The sequence below is a fragment of the Bos taurus genome, chromosome 19, assembly GCF_002263795.3.
Source record: "Bos taurus isolate L1 Dominette 01449 registration number 42190680 breed Hereford chromosome 19, ARS-UCD2.0, whole genome shotgun sequence".
Lineage (NCBI taxonomy): Eukaryota > Metazoa > Chordata > Mammalia > Artiodactyla > Bovidae > Bos > Bos taurus.
This window is the reverse complement of record NC_037346.1, coordinates 62,798,741-62,818,546: the sequence shown is the minus strand read 5'-3', so window position 1 is coordinate 62,818,546 and position 19,806 is coordinate 62,798,741. Positions and strand designations below refer to the sequence as shown.

The 19,806-nt window shown below is 49.9% G+C and overlaps 1 protein-coding gene across 3 annotated transcripts in view; it reads right to left on the bottom strand.

The window, feature by feature from the left end:
• PRKCA (protein kinase C alpha) overlaps positions 1-19,806 on the bottom strand; it is a 310,559-nt gene that overhangs the window by 156,540 nt on the left and 134,213 nt on the right. For all 3 annotated transcript variants that reach the window (XM_024979613.2, XM_024979614.2, NM_174435.1), the window contains 1 exon segment: positions 10,923-11,005. In XM_024979613.2, the coding sequence (XP_024835381.1) occupies positions 10,923-11,005 (83 nt within the window).

The window sequence follows — 19,806 nt, the reverse complement described above, 5'->3', positions numbered from 1 at the left end:
TAAGACCCACTGTGTGAACTCTGCGTGTTCAAGCCTCCCTGGTCTTTTGTGATTAATTTTAGTAACGGGAGAACGACCTGCTTTAGAACAAATGAGTCATGATGCAGCTTCACACCTAAAAACCGAAAATCACCCTCCTGCCCAGAAAATATCATTTTTAAGTATAAAATTTCTACCCCATGTTAACTCCACAAAGCTTCCTGCCCTGAAAAAGAGGTGGGGAGGACCAGGGTAGGAACTTGAGGTCGCAGGCAGCAAGCAAGGTGTGCATTGCCTTTGGAATGGTATCTGTCTTAGGCAGGTTTATGACATGGGGGGAAAAAACCCTCAACTGCTATAAAACAATTTATAGCCTGTGCAATTCAAAACATTCTTTCAGCAGCCACATCACAACAATATAGCTTTCTTCTAAGTATGAAGAGCAGCCTCTCTGACTTCTGCATGGATATTTATCCTGGCGTGGCAAAGCATGTCATAGACACATAACTGATTTCAAACTGGAAAGAAATCAAAGGTTCCTGACTCCTCAGCTGGTGTCCTTAGCTCCTCATTTCTCTTCCTCTTGAACTGTGAGCTTATAAACCTCTCCAGATTAACTGCAGAATTAGAAAATACTTCAAGGAACATAAATCTGAAACATGCAGCTGACAAAACAAGCATTTCCTTTTAACAGGGTGTTTGCCCCACCAATGTTTAGCCAAAAAAAAAAAAAAATGTTCATTAAGTTAAAAAATTCTAGTCACAGGGACTTCCTGGTGGTCCAGTGGTTAAGACTCTGTGCTTCCACTGCGGGGAGCCTGGTTTCAATCCCTGGCTGGGGAACTAAGATCCCGCATGCTACTTGGCATGGCCAAAAAATTAAAAATAGATAGATAAAACAAAATTCTGCTCACACAGTTAGCAAGCATAGTGCAGTGGGCATAATTCCCTCAAAAATGGAAGAGTCCCTTCATACATTAAAAAAACAATGTGTTTTGAAGGAAATTCACTTCCTAAAGACTAAAATCAAGAAATGGCTGGTACTGATTCTGAGAGAATCTCATGAAACATTTTACAGATATCTTACTTGAGCTGAAAAAATTCTTTTCTATTTTGGGATCAGAGACTTCATTTGTTCTTCCATTCACTCAACACATGTTCATGATCACCTGTGAGTCAGAAATCATATGAGACATAAGGATACAGAAATGGATAAGGATTAGGGGAAGAAAATACTACAGTGTGAGCACAAGAAGTCTTCCTGTGGTAAACTGCTGAAGCACTGGCCGACGTGACTCACCCCTCCCAGGACCCATGCTCTTCTCCCTGCCCCTGCGATGGTTCATTCTGGGTGCCAACTTCACTGGACCGTGGGCTGCCCAGATATGTGGTCAGACCTTACCCTGGTGTCCTGGGAGGGTGTCTGGGATGAGATTAACATTTAAATGGCTGCCAGCCTCCACAGCTGCATGACCTAGTTCTACAGAAGAAATCTCTGTGTGAAACACACACATACACCTGTGCATGCGTGCACACATACATACACACTCATGCCCCTGTGCACCACCATCGAAGGTCTGGACAGAATTCCTACTAAAAGTCAGTCCAATGACTGATATTGTTTTGGACCCTTGCTCTCACTGTCAATAAAGAAATGTCACAGTGACAATGCCTAGAGAATCCTCAGTAATCTTCCCTCCTCTCCTGTCCTGAGAAAATGCACTTCTTTCTGTCCACAGACGCTTCCCGAATCTCTCGCCAGGAGAAGGGGACGACAGAGGATGAGATGGTTGCATGGCATCACTGACTCGATGGACATGAGTTTGAGCAAGCTCTGGGAGTCGGTGATGGACAGGGGGAAGCCTGGCGTGCGGCAGTCCTTGGGGTCGCCAAGAGTCGGACACGGCTGAGCGACTGAATTGAACTGAACTGAATCTCCCGCTGGAAATTCATTAAACAGCAAAAACAGAAAGCAGAGCCAAGGTGAGGAAGGGATTAGCTAACTGAATGGGACTCCTACTTCAGCTTCTGAGAGTGACTCATTAAAACCCAGGAACCAGCTCTGGTGTGAGCCAGAGAGCTCTCGGGGCAGGCGTTCAGCTCAGGGAGAGCCAACTGTGATGAAGCTGCCAGAAACCCAGTGTCCTGGAAGCCCCACCTTCAGCTTTTTGAGGAGAACCCGAACCAAGCTCCAAACGGCTGCAGGCTCACGCGTTCCCACCACAGGCTCTGCTGCCCACTCGTGGGCACTGCGGGCCTCCCTAGCGACTGCTTTTACTGTCAGCATCTGAGGGGCGTGTGTTAGTTGCTCACTCTTGTCTGACTCTTGCGACCCCATGGACTGTAGCCCGCCAGTCTCCTCTGTCCATGGCGTTCTCCAGGCAAGAATACTGGAGTGGTTGCCATTCCCTTCTCCTGGGGATCTTCCCAACCCAGAAATCAAACCAGGCTCTCCCACATTGCAGGCGGATTCTTTACTGTCTTAGCCACCAGGGAAGCCCATTTTCTATTCTCTACATCTGTGTCTTTTTGCTGCAGCCCCTAAACAATCACACCACACTCTCAAAGGCTGACAGGGGTCAGGCGGGGAGTGATGAGCTACTGGCCATGTGTGTCCTTCTGAGAGTGGAGTCCCAGAGGTTCCCAGAGGTGTTTGAGCAGAGGCAGCTTCAGCCACTAGACTGAGTCGACAAGCCCTCCTGGTGACCCCCTCAAGAACAGGCCTCCTGGTCCCCTGACTTCCCCATGAGGCACTTCGTTGTCACCACGCACACACTCTTTTCACGGGTGCGTCCAGAGAACGGACGTCCCCCCACCCGCTGCCCCTTCAGCGCATCGGAACTGCAGCTAGAGAAGCAAGTCTCGGAGGCTATTTTTACTCCTTAACTCAATTAATTTGGCGCAAAAGTAGCAGGAGTCCCTTCCCTTGCAGGAAATGCTTCTGCTGCTGGGCGTCTGGTTCATAAAATCCACCCACTGAGCAGCAAAATTAGCACAGGAGCTCGGGCAGAGCTTGCAACTCTGAATAGTCCTCTTCCAGGTTTCCGGTTGCAGCGCGGCACCTGAGGTGCTGGATCCAGGTGTGAGCGTGGAGCGTGAGGGGTAGGACCAGGTGTGAGGGGCGCGGACCGTGAGGGGCGGGGCCCGGTATGAGGGGCGTGGACTGTGAAGGGCGGGACCCGGGTGTGAGGGGCGGAGCGTGAGGGGCGGGGCCCGGTGTGAGGGGCGGAGCGTGAGGGGCAGGACCCAGTGTGATGGGCGGGACCCGGTGTGAGGGGCGGAGCGTGAGGGGCGGAGCCCGGTATGAGGGGCGTGGACCGTGAAGGGCGGGACCTGGGAATGAGGGGCGGAGCGTGAGGGGCGGGGCCCGGTGTGAGGGGCAGAGCATGAGGGGCAGAGCATGAGGGGCGGGACCCGGTGTGAGGGGCGGAGCGTGAGGGGCAGAGCATGAGGGGCGGGACCCGGTGTGAGGGGCGGAGCGTGAGGGGCAGGACCCGCGGGACCCGCGGACCCGCGGGCGAGCACGGAGTGTGGTCGCAGGACTATTGAGGCCTTGCCCACAGGTCCCCTGAGGGACCCACCAGGACCCGCAAAACACACGGGGCTCCCTGACGTGTGCTCTTCTTTCCAGTTTTCTTGCAAGGACATGTCACCTCAATTTACACGCAGTCGCAATGGGCGAGACATGCAGCTCCCTTGGCTTCCCAGATGACGCAGTGGATAAAGAATCTGCCTGCCAATGCAGGAGACACAGGAGACGTGCATTTGATCCCTGAGTCAGGAGGATCCCCTGGAGAAGGGCCTGGCGATCCGCTCCAATATTTCTGCTTAGAGAATCCCTCGGACAGAGGAGCCTGGTGGAGTGCAGCCCGTGGGGTGACAAAGAGTCAGACGCAATTGAGCATGCACGCAACTCCCTGAAGCCAGCAGGAGACACTGGAAAATACTGGTATATTTGTTTTTAAAAGAACATTTTGAAAACAATTGAAATAAATCTTAGAAATGTCACCCACTTCAGAAAGCCTCCCCTCATTAGACGCGCATTCCCCTCCACTCACCCTCAACAGTATCTTATGTCTCCCACTGCCAGCGGCGTCACAGGCAACCTTAGAGCCCAAGGATCCACATCCTTTCCACCAGAGAGGATGAGCAGGATGGTGGGACCTGTCCGTCACCTTTCTATCTGCAAAGCTTGAAGCCCTCCGTAGACATTTGCTGTTCTCTAGCTGATAAGTCATGTCCAATTCTTTGTGATCCCATGGACTGCAGCATGCCAGGCTCTTCTGTCCATGGGATTTCCCAGGCAAAAAAAAACTAGAGTGGGTTCCCATTTCCTTCTCAAGAGGATCTTCCAGGATCAGGGATCAAACCCACATCCTGCATTGGCAGGTAAATTCTTTACCATTGAACCATCAATAAACATTTAGTGACCGAATATTACTTAGGACTGAAAACAATTTTAAAGATAACCAAGTTCAAACTCCATATAGATGACTAAGAAAACCATAGTCTTCTTCACAAAGGTTGACTTGGCAGGGCCAGGGTCCCCATTTCCACTCCTAGACTCTCTTACCTCACTCTGCTGAATTTTAAATGCCACTTTTCAGCACTCCCGCCTTTTACACATTACACTTTGTCAGTTCAGGAATACAAAAAATGTTTGGGTTGTAACAGGGTTTTGCTCATACAATTGTCTTTTTTCCCTATTAAATGTAAAAGCACACTCTGAGAAAATAGATCTGCTAATTGAATTTATTTCTAGATTTATTTTACATGTTTTGAGTTTGTTATAAATGCAGCTTTGAAAGGTTGAAGTTTAAACAATTTAGTGGCCTTTTTTCCTTTGCTCGGTTTCTCAGACACAGAGGAGAGCCTGAGAGCAAGAGAACGCACGTGGCTGTCAGAAGGTACAGCAGGTGGTTTCCTGCTCTGGATGCATGGACACCTGTGGCTCCAGCAACAGTGAGAACTGGACAGGGAACACCAGACCGGTTCCAAGCAGGAAAAGGGGTACGTCAAGGCTGTATATTGTCACCCTGCTTATTTAACTTATATGCAGAGTACATCATGAGAAACGCTGGGCTGGAAGAAGCACAAGCTGGAATCATGGTTTCGGGGAGAAATACCAATAACCTCAGATATGCAGATGACACCAGCCTTATGGCAGAAAGTGAAGAGGAACTAAAAAGCCTCTTGATGAACGTCAAAGAGGAGAGTGAAAAAGTTGGCTTAAAGCTCAACATTCAGAAAACGAAGATCATGGCATCTGGTCCCATCACTTCATGGCAAATAGATGGGGAAACAATGGAAACAGTGACAGACTTTATTTTTTGGGGCTTCAAAATCACTGCAGATGGTGACTGCAGCCATGAAATTAAAAGACGCTTGCTCCTTGGAAGAAAAGTTATGACCAACCTAGATAGCATATTAAAAAGTAGAGACATTACTTTGCCAACAAAGATCCGTCTAGTCAAAGCTATGGATTTTCCAGTAGTCATGTATGGATGTGAGAGTTGGACTGTGAAGAAAGCTGAGTGCCAAAGAATTGATGCTTTTGAACTGTGGTGTTGGAGAAGACTCTTGAGAGTCCCTTGGACTGCAAGGAGATCCAACCAGTCCATCCTAAAGGAAATCAGTCCTGAATGTTCACTGGAAGGATTGATGCTGAAGCTGAAACTCCAATACTTTGGCCTCCTGATGCGAAGAACTGACTCATTTGAAAAGACCGTGATGCTGGGAAAGATTGAGGGCAGGAGGAGAAGGGGACAACAGAGGATGAGATGATTGGATGGCATCACGGACATGAGTTTGGGTAAACTCTGGGATTGGTGATGCACAGGGAGACCTGGCATGCTGCAGTCCACGGGGTTGCAAAGAGTCCGACATGACTGAGCAACTGAACTGAACTGAACTGGGTCCCACGTTTGGTTCTGAGTCAGTCATTTACAGTCGATGCTCTTGGCTTCTTCAAATGGCTTGGTTGACCGTCTTCAGACTTGCAGGGCCACCCAGATCAGAAGTTTGCCGCCTTTTAACAAGGTCGTTCATTTCCTCTCAGGTACCTTGGCAAACATCCTAGGGCCTGGTTGACCCCCGAGGCCGCCTGCCTGCTGGGGGCTCCCCCAGGGGAGCTTCAGGAAAAACCCAGGATACTATTTTTAAATCCCCTGAATCCGACTCAGTTGTTGGGCTCAGATATAAGAAGTGTGAAGCCCCACAGGAATCCTTTCTCCCTGGACAGGCTCGGGCGCTGGTGAGAATGCACCAGGTGAGTAAAAACGGACGCTAAGCAGAAGCGCCAGCAGCAGCCCGGGAAGCCAGTGACCTCCAGGGCTGGAAACCTTCAGCAGGCCACTCCCCACCCCCACACACGCTTCTCCAGTGTCCACATACCTAACCCACAGGAAGCCTTCCAAGGCTTGTCTAAAGAGCTCTGAGCATCTGTATTGTTTTAATCTCATCACATAAGATTTTCCTCTCCCTGCTCTTTCCAGACTGAAGGGGTGAGTCTGGACGTGACCTTTCCTGAAGGGCTGAGATCGGTGTGAGCCTCTGACAGGGACGCTTTGCAGCTTTCCTCACTGGAGGCACAGAGAAAGCAACGTGAGGAAAAGCAGGATTCGGTGTGCTAACATTCACGCGCGTGCACACACCCCTGAAGCCCCAGAACCTCGCACAACGAGGGGCTTCAGAAGCAGACAGTCAGGAGGAGCAGAGGGGCTCCAGACGGAAGCACAGAGGGCCGCGGGTGGAGGGGAGGGGTCTGAGGAGGTGCCGGCCGGCCTGGTGGGCCTCACCCCTTCCCGGGCAGAGGAAAGACGGGAGACCCAGCAGGGCGGGCAGCCGGGGCAGCTGAAGAAACTAGGGTACCCGGGTCCCTTCAGAACAGTGCCACAGTGCTCGCTCCCCAAAGCCGAAGGAGGTGACAGTCCCCCCGCCAACTGCCCAAGGCTGGGCTCCAGTCTTAACTTGGGTCCAGAGTGGGTAAAGAGCTATTTCTGAACATGGACCCATTTTGCCTTATTTCTTCATCCTCTTATAAAACCCTGGACACGGGGCAGGGGTGCTGGGCACTGTGAGCGCACACCTGCAAACCCAAACTCTGCAGCAGCTCCACACGCCCCTGCGGCACCAGATAGGGGCACTCTGCTCGCTCGGAGCCCCGGATGAGAGCCCGCGTCCCCACGTCCAGCCGCGAGGCCGGACCCCCAGCAGCATCAGTGACCAGGTTACCCTCCAGCATCAGGGTCTTTGAAAGTCTTTCCTTTTCATCTCTCCTCGGGCTGCAGAGGCTTGTGCTTAAAGTCTCAGAAATCATGACTTTTCTTTATAAATAAGATGGGAGGGAATTTCTGACCAGAGAATGCTGCCTATCCACAGGGGTTGGGGAAGCTGGGAGACTGGCCTGAGGGTTTCCAGGGGGTCCCTCCACTGAACCCAGAAACCTTTTCTCCTCAGGGTTCCTGGCAGCTCTGCAGCCTTTCAACCAGGCTGCTCCTTCGGACTTGAGGATTATTTGTGCTCAAAAGAATATTGGGGCTGCCCTGGTGGCTCAGTAGTAAAGAATCTGCCTGCCAGTGTAGGAGACACAGGTTTGATCCCTGATCCAGGAAGATTCAACATACCTCAGAGCAACTAAGCCCATGTTCCATGACTACTGAGCCTGTGCTGAAGAGCCCAGGAGCCACCAGTACTGAGCCCACATGCAGCAACTCCTAAAGTCTGCACACCCAGGAGCCCGCACTCTGCAGCAAGAGAAGCCGCCGCAGTGAGAAGCCCGAGAGCCGCAGCTAGAGAGGACCGCCCCCCCCTACCCAGCACCAAGGGGAAAGCCTGTGCAGCACTGAAGGCCCGGCACAGCCAAAAACAAATAAACACATAAATACATAAAAAATTTTAAAAAACGAACGTCAGTCTCCCTTCCCATCTGGTTCTGGTGATCCGGGTAGCGTTAGGTTATTTTTCAGCACTTTTCTGCTCCTTTCATCTGGAAGGCAGCAGAGGAGGTACAGCATCTGGGGGTTCCACAGGATCTGTGATTTCTTTTTCCTCCTCTCCAAATGCTCTGGGGTCTGCTGAGCTCAAACCACAAACCCATAGACACTGGGTGTCTTAAGCATTCACTGTGGTATGAAAAAAAAACTAATTTTTAAAAAATTTCTGGGGGGAAAAATGTTTGGAGGAGCCTGGTAGGCTACAGTTCATGGGGTCGCTATGAGTCAGACATGACTGAGCGACTTCACTTTCACTTTTCACCTTCATGCATTGGAGAAGGAAATGGCAACCCACTCCAGTATTCTTGCCTGGAGAATCCCAGGGACGGGGGCGCCTGGTGGAAGGCTATCTATGGGGTCCCACAGAGTCAGACACGACTGAAGCGACCCAGCAGTGGCAGCAGCAGCTCTCAAATTAAATTTCACTGTTGCCAGTGCTTCCATCCTCTGATCTGGTCTTTTTTACGCCCTTCTGCGCCTTTCTAAACACTGGAGCAAACTTTCAGTGACCACACCAGGCAGCAGGCTCTGTGTGCTCACTGACCACAGGACGACAGGCCAGGGTCCCCTCTCCTTCCCTCCATGACCCTGAAAAGAATCGCCACTAACCCACCTGTGTTCCAGGGACAACAGGATGCCGCTCCAGGTCATTTCATTTTCTTTCCTCAATATTCCTCAGTCTCCACATGGATAAAATAAGGTTAATCTAGAAAAATCTCTAACACCCCTTGCGTGGCTTGCATTCAGTCGTGTCCAACTCTGGGGACTGTGGTCCACCAGGCTCCTCTGCTTCTCCAGGCAAGAATACTGGAGCGGGTTGCCATGCCCTCCTCCAGGGGATCTTCCTGACCCAGGGATTGAACCCGTGTCTCCTGCACTGCAGGTGTAGATTCCTCACCCCTTCCAGCTCTATAATCCCATGATCTTAAAACATATCCTCCATCCTTAGCTCAGCTGTGTGTCCTGACACCTTCATGTGCTTCCAGGTACTTCTCTAGTGAGTTCAGTCTGGGCAGTTTGGAGATCGGCATGATAAATAAACCATCCTGCATGCAGACAGGAAGCCCCAGTCACAGGTCTCTGAATGTCAAGGACCGAAGGCAACACTGCCCATCAGAAAAGAACTTGCAAACCTTCTTGACTGGACAGGCAGGATGGGCCAATTCCTTTTGCACCTTTTTAATAGCTCTCACACTTCTTTTTCTCTCGGATTAAAAAAAAAAAAAACAACTCATAGCTTAAATTTTGAGGCTATTAAAACATGAGTCAACTCAACACACACAAAGATGAGGAGCAGTGGAGCTTGGCGGGTCAGCTGGCCGGCGCGCCTGCCGTTACATCCCCATGGCGGAAAGCCTTCCGCTGACGCTCGGCACCTGGCTCCAGGCTTGGAGGGGGTGGCCTGAGATCAGCCAAAACAGAACAAAATTCTAAGCATGAAATGAGCTGCTGAAGACGATTCACAGGCAACCCCAGCAACAGCCGAGGCTTTCTCAGGTATTAGAGTCTGTCCTGGGCAAGCCTGTGCGTGTTACCATCTAAGGCCAACAGAGGACTCAAAACAGAATCACAGACGGGACCAGAGTCGGCTGACAGCCTCTCTGTTAGTAGCTCAGCCATGTCTGATTCTTTGTGACTCTATAGACTGTAGCCTGCCTGGCTCCTCTGTCCATGGGATTTTCCAAGCAAGAACACCGGAGTGGGTTGCCATGCCCTTCTCCAGGGGATCTTCCCGACCCAGGGACTGAACCCGGGTCTCCTGCATTGCAGGCAGATTCTTTACTGTCTGAGTCACCAGGGAGGCTCCTTTAGGGAACCCTGCACCCGGCCTCTCACCCTCTTGGTTCCCACCCAACCTTCCTCTCTCGTCCCGTCTGTGGGATGGACATCCTCAGAGTTCTCTCCTGGCCTCTAACTTCTCTTCTTCCCCTCTATAGTCTCTCTCCAGCAAAATAACCCACTTCTAACACAAGAAACAAACAAACAAAAAACCCAGAACAACTGGAGCAAGTGCCTGGAGCACACGATTTAAGCGATGGTGGCCACAGAGGCCTGGCACATGCCATCCAGATGTGCCCACTGTCCCCCGCCGTCTGGCACATGCCATCCAGATGTGCCCACTGTCCCCCGCCGTCTGGCACATGCCATCCAGATATGCCCACTGTCCCCCACCTCCCCATAATTCCTTTCTCGGTTACAGTTATGACTTTGCCTGTCACAGCTCAGATTCTGCTCCACACGATGTATTTTCAGCACTGGGTAATTCCCCTGCCTCCAAACTCCCCCTCCCCTCCACTGATCCAGCTTTTCAGGGAGGCCATGGCCAGAGCTAGGGCCCAGGCCCACGAGTTCACAGATGTTCACAGCTGGGCAGCTTCAGGGGTCATCTGTCCAGTGAAATGGATGTTGGATTATTCAAGCCAACAAAAGCATCTGCAACTCCTGATGAAAAGGCAGCACGAAGCCCATGAGGCCAAGAAGGAACCGCCTGTGACGCTGGCCGAGAGCAGCGACAGCCCAGCCGGTGGGAGCCGCCTATGATGCTGGCCAAGAGCAGTGATAGCCCAGCCGGTTTACCGACCATCAGGAGCAAATGAAGTTCATGTTCAGCAAAGTTCACTTTCCAAAAAGACCTGCCCTGTGTGTGTGAAAGCCACAGCGATAAATTTGCTGGATTTAGCCCACGTGGCCACCCAGAGCCAAAGAGAACAAACAACATAACGGGAAATTCTCCGAGCCCCGGGTAATCCTGCCAGGGCTCACAGGACTAAGCCCTAAGTCACACAAAATGAACTGGTTAGTTTTCCCATTAATCGTGTGTGCCCAAACAACAGAAGTGCAAGCATTAAAAATACTCAGCTCAGAGACACTCGTCCACACAAAGTAACAGTTAAAAACACTCCGTTCAGAAACATTCATCAAAATAAAATAAGTCTCCAGGCTACTTACATCTGTGTCGGGTCCTTTATCCGCCCCCGGACAAGAAAAAGTAACAAATTCATGGCACCTCTTGTGAACCACAAAACAGCAAACTGGTGGAGAGAAAAGAAACTAAAGTTAGAAGAGTGCACTGAACACACAAAGCTGTGTCCTCCAGAAAGGCCCACCTGCTGTCAGAAGCCAAAGTAATCTCACCACAGACAGAATCTCATAAACGGCAATCAGACAGCATTTCACTGGAGACTGGGCCTCGCTTGGCATTGCTTGGATTCCCAGATAACAGAACCACAAAATGCCAGCACGGACACGGCACAGGAGACCGAAAGCTTCCCTGTGTCCTCTAACGCTGCGGGAAGAGGACCAGGGCTGCTAAGACCCTTCTCCCGAGGCATAAACCAGGAAGCTACATGTAAAGCACTCTGCGCTCCCCCCTCCCCTCCACCGACACACACAGGTGTGTAAACGTGGATAAACGTTAGACCCTGTAAGATATAAGGAGAATAACTTATTACAAATAATACGTGAGTATCACCAAGAACTTCCTTAACAGAATTCTGAGCTTCAAGAACTCCTTAAGACACAAACCAGATCTACGGAAAATAGCCCTTTGAAGTGGTGAAAAGTTGGAAAGCACCCTCTCTCTTGAATCTACCAGCTGGGGGGCGTCACCCACAGATATACCAAACAACTACGCAGCAAGCATTTTCCAAACAATAGGGCTTTTCAAGTCTTCCTGAAGATGAATCAATAAAAAAATCATGAGTTACAGAAACTAGTAAGTCAGGTTTTTATGAAAAGTATAACATGGAGGACACAGAAAATATAAATAAATGTCCTAGGCCACCCTCCCGCTACACGTGCAGCAGCAGCTCCAGGGCGCACAGCCCACGGCTCCCTTGTTTCTGCTGAACAGTAAGTTGGGCTTCCCTGGTGGCTCAGACAGTAAAGCCCCCCCACCCCCCGCTGCAGTGCAGGAGACCTGGGTTCCAACCCTGGCTCGGGAAGATCTCCTGGAGAAGGGAATGGTAACCCACTCCAGTATTCTTTTTTTTTTCCTTTGAGGCTAATTACTTTACAATATTGTACTGGTTTTGCCATACATTGATATGAATCATCTATGAGTGTACATGTGTTCCCCATCCTGAACCCCCTCCCACCTCCCTCCCCATCCCAACCCTTTGGGTTGTTCCAGAGCACCGGCTTTGAGTGTCCTGTTTCGTGCATCAAACCTAGACTGGCGATCTGTTTCGCATTTGGTAATATACATGTTTCAATGCTATTCTCTCAAATCATCCCACTCTCGCCTTCTCCCACAGAGTCCAAAAGTCTGTTCTTTACATCTGTGTCTCTTTTGCTGTCTCGCATATAGGGTCATCTTTACCATCTTTCTAAATTCCATATATATGCATTAATATACTGTATTGGTGTTTTTCTTTCTGACTTACTTCACTCTGTATAATAGGCTCCAGTTTCATCCACCTCATTAGAACTGATTCAAATACATTTTTTAATGGCTGAGTAATATTCCATTGTGTATATGTACCACAGCTTTCTTAGCCATTCATCTGCTGATGGACATCTAGGTTGCTTCCATGTCCTGGCTATTGTAAACAATGCTGTGATGAACATTGGGGTACACGTGTCTCTTTCAATTCTGGTTTCCTCGGTGTGTATACCTAGCAGTGGGGTTGTACAGCTTTTCTATTTCCAGTTTTTTAAGGAATCTCCACACTGTTCTCCATAGTGGCTGCCACTCCAGTATTTCTGCCTGGAGAATTCCGTAGACAGAGGAGCCTGGAGGGCTATAGTCCATAGGGTCGCAAAGCGTTGGACACGACTGAGCGACTAACACTTTCACTTTCAGCTAAAAAAACAACATTCGTTCAGAAATTCTGGGTGAGTCCTACATAGAGGGCAAGCGAGACCTCCCCAGGCCCTGGCTCTCTTCTGCTGCTGCTGAGGATGCTTCACCTTCCTGCACACACGTCAGGAGGCAGGGCCCACTGAAGAGGGCAGGAGAGGGTGGGAGAGGGCGGTAGTTCTTCTGCAAGCCGAGACCCCAAGATGGAGGGGGCACTTAGAGGCCTGGTGGGGCCGTTCAGGGCGTTTGTGTGCAGCACGAGCAGCCACCAAAGGGTCTGAACCCGAGTGACGAAAGCCCTTCCTCGGCTTCTGACGGGCCGACGGTGGTGACGGGAAGGGTTCGCTGGGACAGGTCAGGGCCCTAAGGACCGGGGAGGGGGGCGTCCTCGGTAGTCTAGGATTGAAAGTGATGGCCATCACTGTTCGACCCGTGAGAAATGGAGGCGTGAGATGCCAGGGACCCCGAGGAGGACCTGCCGGCTGACCACAGACACTGCCTGTCAGCCTCCTGCCAAGGGCTACTCCGCGGGCCACGCATCTCACTGAATCCTCACAGCGCTACTTAATACACTCCGACATCTGTGTCTTATGGATGGGAAAGCATTGCACCCATCTCTGGTGTCTAGTCTGTATAAGCTTGTGATGTTTGCAGACAGGAGAGGGGGTGGGAGAGACGGACAGACGGAGCGATGAACAGGGCAGATGGACACGGGTCTTCTGGACAGTCGCCTCTCCGTGCAGAGGAGCCAGGAGCCAAACTAAGGTTTGCTGGGCCCCACGCCCCCGCCCACCTCACGCTGGTGGACGGGAGAGGAAAAGGTGATGAAGGAGCCGCAGGGTCTGCACATGGTGCCGGGGACACGCCTGCCTGGTGGACGGGAGAGGAAAAGGTGATGAAGGAGACGCAGGGTCTGCACATGGTGCCGGGGACACGCCTGCCTGGTGGAGGGGAGAGGAAAAGGTGATGAAGGAGACGCAGGGTCTGCACATGGTGCCGGGGACACGCCTGCCTGGAAAAATGGCTCCAAGTCTAGTTAGTAAGCATATAAAAGTGAATACACAGCGCGGGCTGGGCAGAAGGTTCCTCCAGGTTTTTCTGTGATGTTATGATGCTACCTTTTGTCCAGCCCACTGCGTGTGTGTGTGTGAGAAACCCAGAGCGTGAAGCTCTGGGTGTACGTGTCAGGGAAGCAAGATAAAGGATGACTGCTTTCTTTTTAAACAGCTTTAAGATAGTCATAATACAACGTCAATGCAAAAGCGTATCTTTAAAAACAAAACCCTCAGGCTGGGCACGAGCAGGCAGAACGGGGTACTTAGGGAGCCGCCCCCTGGAAGGTGGACGGTTAGCAAAGGCCTCCCTTCAGGACAGGGAAGCCTGGGTGAGGTGCTGGCTGCGGGCCTCCCGGGGCGAGACCCCACAGAGGCGCCTCCGGCCCCATCGCAGGCTCCTGAGGACTGACGGACAGCAGCGCGGACGTTCAGACCAGGCCCATCAGCCACTCTCCCCAACACGGACTCGGCTCCACTCGCGGAATGAGGAAGACAAGGGCCACAGGGCCCGTTTCCTCTCCACGGTTCATTACAGAGACGCTATGTGGAGCGGACACTGAGCATGCTGAGTCCCTGCTCAGCGCGCCAGCCTTCGAGCGCTTCCTCTAGTCCAGGCTACAGCTGATAAACCCCTACAGATCAGGCTGGTGTCTGTGCCTGCCAGTGCGCTCAGCTCTCCAGCGGGAACTGCATAGACTGTACACCTGGAATCCCCAGTCCAGTCATATCCTGCAATCAGGCCCGCACTGAACAATATAATCTGAAGGGGCAGCAAAAGCCCCCAGAGAGCTGCTCCCCCCTGAGTGATCCAGGTGGGTTCAAGGACTCAGACATGAGATAAAGAAAAGGAACCTGCTCCCCCCACCCCCGCCCCGGGGGCGGGGGGTTGCTGATTACGAAGAGGGAGCAGGGAGACCCTCTCCATTCAAGCCCACAGAGTTTGCTTGGAAAGATAAAAGGTTTTGGAAGTGCTTGGTGGTGACAGTTGTACCGTCTGTGTGCACTAAGTCCCCCGAGCTGTGCGTGTAAACACGGTTAAAATCTCAAGTTCTAAGTTACACACACTTTGTTGTTGTTGAGTCGCTAAGTCATGTCTGACTCTTTGCGACCCCATGGACTGTAGCATCCCAGGCTCACCACGATATAATTTAAATTATGCATCAACCTGGAGTGAGATTTATGACGTTATAAATAAGATGCACAGACGTGGAGTCTTGCTTACGTAGATTTACGGCTTTTTTTGTTCCCAGTGGACCTGGCTGCAAAACCAAGGAAGTATTTACTTCCATTTCATTAGGTTCTACATAAAGTCCATGCCAGATTAGAGGGGAGACGCGGGAAAAAATGAGTTTTCAGAGCCAAGGACTCACATAATCTCAGAGGATTAGAAATGGGCTCCTCCGACCTTCACGTCTCTGTGCAAAGGGTCAGCATCAGCACCAGGGATGGAAACCAGGGCCTCACCCCCAGAGCCCAGCTCTCCACCCCATCCTCGGGACCGGCTGTCACCTCTACGTGTAAAACAGGGTCATCCCTGTTCACACACCACATGGATCACAGGCTTGCTGAGGGGAGAAAGTACATACTTAGGTATCACCTTCCATTTTGCTTAAACAATAATTTCCTTTCACCCTCAAGTCTTAAGTCCATATCATTTCAAATTCAGCTCATAGTCATGTAAAATGGAACATGTGCATACAAGTCCCGTTGTCCAAAATTAATGGGGTAAAAGCCATTACGTAACAAACCTGCAATTCAAAAAAGGAGCCTACTAAATTTAATAGTTTGACTTCATTTAGAGCGGAAGACAGGCAGCCAAGCTTCTGAGAGCTCCTTTTTTAAATACATAAATGGCTGCCATCACGTGAGATGGTTTTAATTAAATCTTGCTTAGCTGGAAGGGATTAATGAAAGGTAACGTCACATCAGAACACAGTGAAAGGAAAACCTCTAAGGCGAGCGAACTGCTTTCAGCTTTGCGGGGAAAGTAACGAAAACCTGAGCCTATATTCCATTCTCATATTAAAAGAAAATTACTGGTTTAGGTTTGTAACAATAAAAACGGTCTTCTTGTGTGATGCATGTTAAAGTTGTGTGAAAACAAGCCGAATCAACGCACTCTGTCACACCGTGCGATCTGCCATTCTGCAGCCAGCACGCTGACTCTGCCCAAGCCTCTGTGCACATTCTCCCGAGTAAACCGTGTCAAAACCCCCAATATTCAACATTTCCCCCTTCCCCAGAGGAATTGCCTATGACCCCCTCCTCAGCTTTCTATCACCAAGTCCCACACATGCTGCCTCCTTTGTGTCACTCCCTGCTTGGAGCTGAGATGTATTTTGAAGAAAGAGCTGAGGGACTGAACGTGAGGTGTGAAGGGGAGAGACCAGAGGTGGCCCTCGTGTTCCTGGCCAGAGAATCTAGGCCAACAGTGTGGCCACGGTGAAGCCAAGAGGAGAGCCCTGGGGTGAAACAGAGCAGAGAAGACCAGGAGGGAGAGACAGACAGGCAGACAGAGAAGCAGGTCTGTGTCAGGTTGGCATTCAGCTTCCATATTATGCATGTCTATGATCCATCAACGGAGATCACTCTGCTGCTTTTCAGACTGCACCCAAGCCCTGCATTTCGGACTCTTCTGCTGACTAGGAGGGCTACTCCATTTCTTCTAAGAGATTCTTGCCCACAATACCTTGGTCACCTGATGTGAAGAGCCAACTCACTGGAAAAGACTATGATGCTGGGAAAAACTGAGGGCAGGAGAAGGGGATGACAGAGGATGAGATGGCTGGATGGTATCATCGACTCAATGGACATGAGTTTGAGCAAGCTCCAGGAGACAGTGAAGGACAGAGGAGACTGTCGTGCTGCAGTCCACGGGGTTGCAAAGAGTCAGATAAGACTTAGCATCTCAACAACAACAACAAATGATCCATCAAATACCCTTTAAATTTTTCATTCTCTTGAGACTTCCCTGGTGGTTGGGTGGCTAAGACTGTGCTGCCAGTCAGGGGCCCCGGGTTCCACCCCAGTCAGAGAACTAGAACCCATGCACCACAACTGAGAGGCCACCTGCGGTGAAGACCTGGTGCAGCCAAATAAAGATTTTAAAAAATAATGACATATACTCTAAATTTTTCATTTTCTTCATATACAGCTGCCCTTCATACATATGATCTAATTTAATGCACCTGAACACAGCAGCTCCTAAGTACATGCTTTTTACTGCTAATGCCCACTGGAACCGAGCAGCTGAAAGAGTCCTAAATGACAAAAAAGACCAGAAGGTGGTGGAAATGAGTGGAGCAGGCCGGGGGCCTGCCTGCTGTAATGACGACGCGAGGCTCTAAGAGGCACAGCTCATGCCATTTGCGTAAGGCCGCCCCAAATCTTCCCAAGAAAGGCAGGAAAAGAAGCTGCAGGTCCAGGATTCTGGAAGGATGGAAGGCAGTAAAAACACGCAGGAATCAGGCTTCAATTCTCAGTGACGACGAAACCTCCAGCTCACAAGTGCATTCCACCTGCCTGGAGCACCAGCAGGGACGAGCCTGACTCTCGCTCCAGGGGGACTGAGCGTCAGGAAGTGTAACCCACGGATCTCGCCTTTTCTCCGTTTGGCCAAATAATGTGTTTTTCTCAGTGTGTCTGTGCAAGGCTTAGTCAGCCTTATAATAACTTACAAACGTATAATAACTTCACTCATTCATTCCATTCCTCAGCAAACATTTATAAAGCACCTACCGCCCACCCCTGCTCCCCCAGATGGACAAGACACAGAGCGTTTGCCTTTCAGGAGCGTGGAGGCCATTAAGAAGAAGGACATGTAAAGGAAGAGGCATCTGTCATTTCTCTGTCCCCACCTCTTCCTCCCTTTATCTCCCACTTTTCTCTCTCCTTCAATTATAATGCAAAGACCAAGGTATATTTTATGTTATTGAACAGCTTTTACCTTTGTCTTTATTTATTTATTTTTGATGTAGACCATTTTCAAAGCCAATGCAGATGCCAGAGACTCAGGTTCAATCCCTGGGTTGGGAAGATCCTCTGGAGGAGGAAATGGCAGCCCACTCCAGTATTCTTGCCTGGAGAATCCCAAGGACAGAGGAGCCTGGCAGGCTATAGTCCATGGGGTCACAAAAAGTCAGACACAACTTAGCAACTAAACTACAACAATATACATACATACACTCATATACATAAAATATACACACACACACACACATATACACACAAAAACCAAGGCAGTATCTAACAGTTAATAATTCAATAAATAAAAAGGATACTCAAACGGCATATGTGTGCTTAAGAGCAGAGCAACACCCTGGTTCTCAAATGGATCCCAGTTGCTAAGAGCAGATAAGTCTGCAGCATCCAGGCAAAGCTTCGTACGAAAGTCAACTTCAGATTTCACCCACGGGGATGAACAGGAACAGGCTGGAAGGGCTTTGGGGGCGATCATCGCCGGGAGCTCCATGGGACAGCGTGTTCGTGTCTGAAAACTCCCTGCATCACCAGTGAACAGTGAGCTCAGCTTTAAGTCCAAAGCAGCAGTGAGCAATAAACAAACACGTGAATTAGGTTCTGCACACACTTCCATGGGGAAAACTAAAGGCCCACAAAGATCACGGGTGACTGTAGGCAAAAAAAGTTATTTCAAACCTAAATTGCTGATGTGAAATGGAAAGGGTGCGATTTAAAAATATCAGGGGCATGGGTACAGACTCATCTTCTCACAGCTATCAACGAGTTTAATAAAGTCAGAATTCTTAAAGGGTTCAGTAGAGAAGGGTTATCAGGAGTCCCAACGTAAAAATCATGGACTTTTTTTATATGTCCTGCTTTATGTATTAGCTAGTGTTTGCAATCAAAAGCATAACAATGACTCTATTTGCTTGATGCTTGCTGATTCTGTAAAGCACTTTCTCAATCTTTATTGATGATATAACACATGTTCCTACACAAATATTAAGCCACCCAGAAAACAAACAGTTGTCTTCCTCAAGGGACCCAGAGTTCAGGGAAGTCACCTTTACATTCACCTCCATGAAGATTATTACCAATTTAAAAGGATGTAAACATCACTGGGTATCTGAGAATAACAGCCCTGGGGAGAGCTCAGAAAGACTCCACTGCTGTAGTTTCCAAACTGTGCCCCCTGGGAGCTTTTTCTGGGCAGAGTCGGGGAGGTGAGTGATGAAGTTATACTCTCCCCAGCCTCAACTTGTCTCTCCTTTAATCCAAGGCTACAGACTAAGCCTCAAGTCCAAGTCCTGCTATCCTAGCAGCCTCACGAAGAGTCAACATCTTCAGCACATATTTGTTCAGTAAACAAGCCACTTGGTTACAAGCTGAAGGTCGGGGTAAAGCCAAGAGCTGTGTCTATCTTTCTGGAGTTCGTACATTTCATAATCTATATCCATTGACTTTCAAAATAAAGTTGCATGTTTGTTCATGTGGCCACACCTTCCACAAATACCCGTGAAGTTCCGAGGAAAAAGCCAGGACGGCTGGCAGGCACGGAAGGACGTGGGGTTTAATAAAGCACAGTTCTTCACAGACCTCTGTCTGCATGGGATGCCAAAAGCCACCTGAGAAGAGACGGTGAAAGTCCTGAATGCAGTTTCAAGAAAGATGATGTGCTGGAGTGTTGGGAAGAGGACTCAGCAGAAGACCAGAGATGAGCTCCGGAGAGAAGCCAGCAGAGAGTGGAGCCTAAAATCTGTAAGGTGGGAGCGCCTCACAAAGGGAGCTTTCAACAGTGTGAGAGCTGGATCGTAAAGAAGGCTGAGCGCCAAAGAACTGATGCTTTCAAACCGTGGTGCAGGAGAAGATGAGAGTCCCTTGGACACAAGGAGATCCAACCAGTCACTCCTAAAGGAAACCAACCCTGAATATTCACTGGAAGGACTGATGCTGATGTGCTAATATTTTGACCACCTAATGCGAAGAGCTGACTCATTAGAAAAGACCCTGATGCTGG